This window comes from Prunus mume, linkage group LG4 (genome assembly GCF_029339155.1).
Source record: "Prunus mume cultivar Tortuosa linkage group LG4, ASM2933915v1, whole genome shotgun sequence".
In the NCBI taxonomy this organism is placed as follows: domain Eukaryota; kingdom Viridiplantae; phylum Streptophyta; class Magnoliopsida; order Rosales; family Rosaceae; genus Prunus; species Prunus mume.
In genome coordinates this window covers 19,089,329-19,096,954 of record NC_142701.1, presented here as the reverse complement: position 1 = coordinate 19,096,954, position 7,626 = coordinate 19,089,329, and the positions used below count along the sequence as shown (strand labels likewise).

The window sequence follows — 7,626 nt, the reverse complement described above, 5'->3', positions numbered from 1 at the left end:
GTTGTTCTTTCACAAATCCTATTCCACTTAGGAATTGACAAGCAAATCTAAACACAAATTCGAGTCCCAAAACAAGAAGGGAAGAGAGGTAGACCACATTGTTTTCCCATTGCCAACAAGCTTGAAACAAAACCCATTATATAAAAAACGTAAGCTTTCAATTTCACCCAATTCTGTGTTTCTCCCACTGTGTGTAGGAAAGAGAAGGCAAAACAGACCCCCCACCCGATATAATCTTGTAAATACCATCAATCGCTCACATAACGGTCCTCAGAATTCCAAGGCTCTAAGCAACCATAGATTAGCTCAACCCAAGTCGCTGACATGTTCTTTTCTCCCCCTAAACTTTTGCTTGCAATCCCTTTTAAATCTCCCTAATTTGGTCAGATTTCCACTTCCTCTGATCGCATTCCATGCAGCCCTTTTCAACACTCTATGAATTTTGATAATTTTACAGGTGGTAAGTCCATTCTTGCTTGAAAGATTCAACGTGGAAATCAGAGTGTGCATGAACACTGCTCTGTTTTTTTGCTTCAAACTGAAATAAAGAGATTGATGGATTCCATATATGGGTGCCCTGAACAAGTATGCGCTAAATACCCACTTTGATTTCGTGAATATGGGTTCTGCTGGTTGGGGTTTTCGGAGAAAGATGGCTCTTTTTCCTGCCTCTTTCACGCTCTCTGTCTCTGCCCTTTTGCTTACTATGTTCAGATTTTTCAGCAAAATCTTCCTCAGGTATTCAAATTCCCAGTTGGGTTTTATAATTTAGATTTTCTTTTTCCAGAAATTCAGTAACCTTAACTTTATTTGTTTTCCTTCCCCTTGCAGTTTCAATAAAGACGAGAGTTCTCTGATGAACAATTCCTGTTGCTCTAGCCCTCTTTCGGAAGAAAGCAATCAAATGGTACCGAGCAGTATTGAGCCAGAAGCTATGCCCATGAAAGCTGATTCTGAGATTTGGGAGAGTGAGGATGATTCAGACTTCAATGATATTGATGATAGAGAGACGCCGGAGCCAAAGTTTGTATTTAAATTTGAGTACCAGACTAAAGAAATATTAGGCAGAAGCAATAAAGGGAATGCTAATGGTGATTCTCCTGTCTTGGATATCGCTTCTCCAGCAGAAAACGAAGAGTACGTGTTCATACCTGAGAAGCTTAGCCAATTCAAAGAAGAACCACAAGTCAAAAGCAGCAGCAAATATGAATTTAAAGCTGCAGAGACTCTTAGTTGCTTCGTGGAAGAAGCAAAACTTGCAAGCTTTACTGTCAAAGAAGTACATGCTGGTAATTCAATAGGCGTTTCCAATTCCCGTGAAGCAACTGTTCATGAAGAAAGTCCTCAAGATTCTGCAGATGGAGAAAGCAAGGAGGAGGAGGATTCAGAGAAGAAATCAGTCATGGAAGATCCTCATTCGGATGAACAGCAACTGGGGAGTCAGGAAAACGATTCTGCTGGTGAGAAAGTTGATTCTCATGAAGTTAACTTTTTGTCAGAAAAGCACTTTGTTGGTTCAGATTCTGACACTGACTCTGTTGGTTCAAGCCATGTGTTCTCAGCTAGAAGTCAAGCTGTTGGCTCCCCTAGTTATGGGTTTCTGTCAGAAACAGATTTTGGGGAAGGAGATGAACTTGGTGCTTTAGAAGGCATTGACTTTGAGAATTTGGATATTGGTTATGAGCCTGATGGTTTTGATGAAGAAGATGAAGATATAATGGAACAACTTCGAGAACTAGAAGCGTTGCCTGGGAATGATCATCACAGCCCCAGCAGCTCCAATCCTGAAGGAGGCAGTAGCAAAGATGAAAAGCCAATGGATGGTTCAGAAAATTCTGAAAAACCCAATGGTCAAAATTCGTCAGCTAATGATTCTGAGGATTCAAACACATTAGAAACATTGTGGGAACACCAGCACTTGATAGAACAGTTGAAACTGGAGCTCAAGAAAGTCAGAGCTACTGGTCTGCCTACCATTCTTGAAGAATCTGAGTCCCCAAATATGGATGATTTGAAGCCATGGAAGATTGATGAAAAAGTCCATCGCGGTGATAAAATGGGAGAGCTTCACAAATTCTACAAGAGTTACAGAGAGCGAATGCGAAAATTCGATATTCTGAATTACCAGAAGTTATATGCAATAGGTCAGTCACTCTTTACCAAGCTTCTTAATTTCATTCAATTTTGATTTCTTCCTAGTTTCAATTCAAACCATTGCTGTTTGTGTTTTCTTCCCCAGTTTTTTTTTTTTTTTTTCATTTTTCCTTTCATGTTTGTCGAAAAAGCTTGTGCATAGTTCAAAAAAGATGTTCTAACTGTTGTAATCCATTCAATTCATGGGCATGATTAACTCAACCTACTTAGGACCCACTGAATCTGGTTAATTGATCATGGAAGAAACATGAGCCTGCTCACTTCCCAAGCATCAAGAGTGATTATTACATAAAAGTATACATACATTAACTAATTAGAGCATACCTTTCATGTCTCTCAAATGTCAGCACTTACAAAAGGCTCCTTTGCATGTGTACCTGTTTAAATATTGTCTAAAGTACCAAGTACATGTTAGCGACTGTGCACACAGTACATAGAGCCACCCCATTCTCCTTAATTTATGGTCAAGTGCAAAAGTTAAAGGTTCAAATCTTTTGTCCATAATGTTCAACACCATAATCATGCTTAACTTAGTAGCTCCACCAGTCTAATTATGGATTGCTTTAGTGCTCCACCATTTCTTTGTTGGTTTCTTTTCTGAAGACAAGCTGCGGAAATTCATGTCCATGAAAAGTTATTATGTAATTGTTAATTAAATTGACTTTTGGGTTAATTCTAAAATGCATAGGTGGCCAAATACATCTGCTCTGTATTTTTTATAATCTTATTGTAATTTTAATTCACATGATCCCATTTCTGATATATTTTATGACTATCCAATGTATAGGTTTTTTGCAGTCGAAGGACTCACTACAATCGTTTTCAAGATGCACATCCTCAGCTCCAACAGTCTCATCCTTTTGGAGATGCAAACGCAAAAAAGACTCTAATTCTGATTCTGATTCTGACCCTATGGTCAAGTTCATTAGAGAATTGCATGGTGATTTGGAAGTGGTTTATGTTGGGCAGCTGTGCCTTTCTTGGGAGTTCCTTCAATGGCAGTATGAGAAGGCCTTTGAGCTTTGGGAATCTGATCCATATGGAATACGTTCGTACAATGAAGTTGCTGACGAATTCCAACAGTTTCAAGTGCTCATGCAGAGATTTGTAGAGAATGAACGTTTTCAAGGGCCAAGGGTCGAAAATTATGTCAAGAATCGATGTGTCATGCGCAATCTTCTTCAAGTTCCAGTGATCAGAGGTGACAATTACTTTATATCAAATGCTTCTTTGTTTAGTTTATGGAAGTTGAAGATTTATTTTGAGAGACTAATTCAAACTTTTGTGTACCATGCAGGGGACAATTTAAAGGATAAAAAGAAAGCAAGAAGGAAAGGCAAAGATGCTTATGCAATTACAAGTGACATTCTGGTGGAAATATTGGAAGAATCAATAAGGATCATTTGGCGATTCATTCGAGCCGATAAAAATGCTAATAGTACTATTGCGTGTCGAAAAACAAGACGAGAAGAACTTCAAGACTCCGATTTGAAGCTTTTAACGGAGGTCCAAACAGATCTTCTCAAGGTACGTTTTATAGCTACAAAAATGTTGTCTTGTTAAACTCCCTTGTGCGTATGTTTTATTTCCGAAAGTTTTAATGTGTTTTGCTTATGAATGCAGAAGGAGAGGAAGCTTAAAGACACGTTGAGGGGTGGGAACTGTATACTAAAGAAATTCCGAAAGCATGAAGACGAAGGCACAGATCACCTGTATTTCTTCTCTCAAGTTGACATGAAATTAGTTTCAAGGGTTTTAAACATGTCCAGTATAACAACAGAGCAACTAGTGTGGTGTCACAATAAGTTAAGCAAGATACATTTTGTGAACAGAAAGATTCGTGTAGATCCTTCCTTCTTGCTATTTCCATGCTAGTAATAATTAGCCTTTTCCTTTTCTTTTTGGTCTAACCAAACAAGTAATATTAGTTTTCCTCACTGTATATTTTGATCCCAGGCATAATGAATCATAATTATATATGGCCCACCCAAATTTGATCAAAAGAAAATATATAAAAAGGAAAACACAATGATTTTCATAGTCTTGATAAATAAGTAAATATCCCAAATTAATGTTATAAAAATATATATATGGAGGTGCAATGTGAAGATTATGGTCCCCACACGTCTTTCCTTGCTGTGTTTGTTGGTAAGGTATGATGTCATTAACATTTTGGTTTTGGTCAAAACTCCAATGATGCTGTCATTTCTTTCACCTTCGTGTCCCTTTCCCCGGGCAAAATAAATTCTGTGGAATTTTTGTGTGCTGGGTGGGTAAGCAGTTAACAACAAATTTAATGAGGTTATTTTGTTAGGTAATTGAGTAATTGACCAGGGTGGGTTTGGTTCTTCTTTTGCAAATTCCAAATTAAGATGCATGGCAAATGTGGGTTACTAGGGAAGGTTGTGTGTTCGTCCCTTTGCACTCTAGTTTGAATATCCTACTTGTACATTAATATAGTTTAGAATATCACACTCCAGGGAAATTTAGAATTTAGTACTTCTTCCAATAGTGAATAGAAATATCATAATATAATAACTAGTTGGTTGTTCACATTGAAACTCGAATTTAGTATCTAAATCTTTACCAATCCATGCCGATTAGGCTTTCAAATTGACGAACAAACCATCTATACCAATGTTGCAGCGTTCTTCATGCCTCTGAAAAAGCATGAAAAAAACAATCGAATGATACAATCTCTTTGTCACCCCATAATAAAAGGGGCAATCTCGTAGGTCTTAATTTGTGAGGATATATTATTAGGTGCTTCATTTTTATTTTCCCATTAATAGAAAAATAAATTCTCTCGTAAATGTATGGGAAAATAAATAATGATAATAAATAATTATTTATTTTCTCAGAAAAAATTTAGCAATTATTCATTGTCATTATTTCTTTTCCCATACATTATAATTGCCAATTCTTTGCTCAAGTTAAATAAGGAAGAAATTGCAGATATAAGCTTACCCAAGTTGACTAGATGCGGATAAATGTGCTCCTCACTATATATCCGAATTCGAATCCACCACTTCCTGTAGTTTAGATTTGATTTCAGTAGAATATCGTTTATAACAAAAAATTAGGAAGAAATTGGATGCTGTTTTGGTCTACACCAGAGTGCCCAATGGGCTGTGTCGTCGTTATCGACCAGCGTAGAGTTGGCTAGGCTCAGGCCCTTCCCTTCAGACGTAAAAAAAAAAAGGCTCAGGCCCTTCCCTTCCAAGTGGGTTTTGTTTGCTTTTGGGCCCGTCCACATTTTAACTCATCTTCACATAAATCTTCACCGTCCAATACCAAAAGCTCGCCACAACCGTTAGATCTAGGGCTTCATAGCCTTCAGAACCCTATTTAAGGTCTCTCTTCTCCTCTTCGCAACCCTTTTGTTGTAGTCCGTCGCACTAAAAGCCAGAGGTACCTGAGCTTAACGAGCACTCGAAAATGGTGCAGCGGCTCACATACCGAACGCGTCACAGCTACGCCACCAAATCCAACCAGCACCGCATCGTCAAAACCCCCGGTATGTATGTTTATTTTCATCGTAGCAATGACCATTTTTCTACTGAAATCTGAATGAAAGTTCAATTGGTTATTCTGGTTTTTTAAGACGTCGTTTTGGTTGCGTTAGCTGACTTGATTTTATGGGTTGTGAATATTAGGGGGTAAGTTGGTTTATCAGACCACCAAGAAGAGAGCCAGCGGTCCAAAATGCCCTGTTACTGGCAAGAGAATCCAAGGGGTATGTCTCCTTTTTCTTGTGATTGTTCAATATCTGCATATGTATGTATTGTTTTTGTTTGGCTGAGTTATTAGGTTAGATTTATGGTTAGAATGTGAGAATGTGTGGTTGTATTTGGTTGATGGATGATTGCTTTGGCTCGCTGAAGTTGTGTATAATGTTGTTGTTTTGGTGATTAATTGCTTTAAGCATAGATGTAATCTATCGATGATAGGCGACTTTGGAGTTGTATTGGATCATGTACTCCAAATGTAGGGTTTCATAATAGGTCTGATTCTGGTACATTTGTGACACACCCTTTCTTTTGGATCCAAGTTTTGAATTTAACATACTTGACACTCCTAAACATATGTTTGTACAAGAATTCCTAGAAACACATACGTTATATATGCATTACCTTTGTATACAGTATCTCTTGCTTCCCGTAGGGGCTGTTGGTGTAGTTATAGTAATTAATGAGCCAGGCTCTTACATGTGCTCTTACTCTTGATGAAAGCACTGAATCTGGCTTAGTATTGTTCTAATGGGGTAGGCTTTGTATATGTTGTTCCATCTCTATAGAAATCATTTGAAATATAACTAGTTTTTTTAATGTATAATCCAAACAACAAGAAAACGAGTTGGATTTTTGACAAATAGGTTCTATATTTGTTTATAATTTATCTTGCTTTATATGATATTTGCAATTTTCGTGTTGTGGGTTGTATTTATTTGCTGTTATGTTGCTCCTACTTTCTAGACTAGTACATTTATATTGAAGTTCATTGGCAAGTTTGGATTTTTTTTTTCATGTGCTTGACAATGTGTGATCAGTAATGACTATTTCTTATTGTATGAATTTTGGTTAACAATTTTGGTTCTTTTGCAGATTCCTCACTTGAGACCTGCAGAGTACAAGAGGTCTAGACTATCCAGGAACCGGAGGACTGTGAATCGGGCTTATGGTGGTGTATTGTCTGGAGGGGCTGTTAGAGAGAGGTAAATGAGTTGTAATCATTCTCGCACTGGGCTCCTGCATTTTTTTTTATTACCATTATTATTGTATATTTCTTATATACTTGTAAATTAGTAATCCAGGCATGGCATTGAGTTTTTATTTTTCAATTTGATGTAGAATCATTCGAGCTTTCTTGGTGGAAGAGCAAAAGATCGTGAAAAAGGTTCTGAAGATCCAAAAGGCCAAGGAAAAGCAGGCAGGCAAGAACTAAATGAGGCCAATAGCCTAATGAGGCAGAGTGACGGATCATTAGCCTTTTGAACTATAAGACGATATGCGAGCGATTTTGACGTTAGATTTTGTTGATTAATGAATTTGGAGCTAGATTGGGAATGCTTTTATTGTTATTTTGCTACTTTGGTCACTGGGGAATTTCATATCAATGACAAGTCAGTTGCCTGTTTTCTTGTTAAGTGATAATTATGCGTTTTGGTTTTCATCTTCATGGGCAAAGCTTGGGGGTTCATGATTTATTTGCATTTGGCACCTTAACTCTCGGTCGTGCTCTGTTTTTCACCTGTCGGTCTGAGTTTCGTAACCATGAGAATTTAACATACCCAAAATGCCCATGCCAATACTACTAATACTTCTTTGTAATTAACAAAGTCTCAATTCTAAGTCTGAGTTTCGTAAGCATGAGAATTTAACATACCCAAAAAGCGCATGCCAATACAACTAATACTTCTTTGTAATTAACAAGCATTCTGTTCGATAAGCCAGAGCCGGAGGGAGGTTCTCC

General features: G+C 37.5%; 2 protein-coding genes across 2 annotated transcripts; both read left to right on the top strand.

Moving 5' to 3' along the window:
- The first annotated feature begins 326 nt into the window (after positions 1-326).
- LOC103330001 (uncharacterized) lies at positions 327-4,052 on the top strand. The gene is made up of 5 exons (XM_008232540.3): positions 327-738; positions 832-2,144; positions 2,942-3,355; positions 3,452-3,681; positions 3,778-4,052. Exons 1-5 carry the CDS (start codon positions 569-571, stop codon positions 4,027-4,029), a joined length of 2,379 nt encoding a protein of 792 aa, XP_008230762.2. The 5' UTR covers positions 327-568; the 3' UTR covers positions 4,030-4,052.
- A 1,458-nt stretch (positions 4,053-5,510) lies between these two features.
- LOC103330000 (large ribosomal subunit protein eL34) lies at positions 5,511-7,300 on the top strand. Its single transcript, XM_008232539.3, has 4 exons — positions 5,511-5,671; positions 5,811-5,890; positions 6,759-6,868; positions 7,005-7,300. Exons 1-4 carry the CDS (start codon positions 5,593-5,595, stop codon positions 7,096-7,098), a joined length of 363 nt encoding a protein of 120 aa, XP_008230761.1. The 5' UTR covers positions 5,511-5,592; the 3' UTR covers positions 7,099-7,300.
- Positions 7,301-7,626: the final 326 nt, after the last annotated feature.

What these genes read in the sequence shown, in the direction of transcription:
- LOC103330001 (XM_008232540.3), top strand. Translation starts at nt 569, where the DNA reads ATGGGTGCCCTGAACAAGTATGCGCTAAATACCCACTTTGATTTCGTG. An exon ending in TTCAGCAAAATCTTCCTCAG is followed by an intron (nt 739 to 831) that starts GTATTCAAATTC and finishes TTCCCCTTGCAG; the next exon opens with TTTCAATAAAGACGAGAGTT. An exon ending in TCAAGTTCCAGTGATCAGAG is followed by an intron (nt 3,356 to 3,451) that starts GTGACAATTACT and finishes TGTACCATGCAG; the next exon opens with GGGACAATTTAAAGGATAAA.
- LOC103330000 (XM_008232539.3), top strand. Translation starts at nt 5,593, where the DNA reads ATGGTGCAGCGGCTCACATACCGAACGCGTCACAGCTACGCCACCAAA. An exon ending in CTGGCAAGAGAATCCAAGGG is followed by an intron (nt 5,891 to 6,758) that starts GTATGTCTCCTT and finishes GTTCTTTTGCAG; the next exon opens with ATTCCTCACTTGAGACCTGC. An exon ending in GGAGGGGCTGTTAGAGAGAG is followed by an intron (nt 6,869 to 7,004) that starts GTAAATGAGTTG and finishes AATTTGATGTAG; the next exon opens with AATCATTCGAGCTTTCTTGG.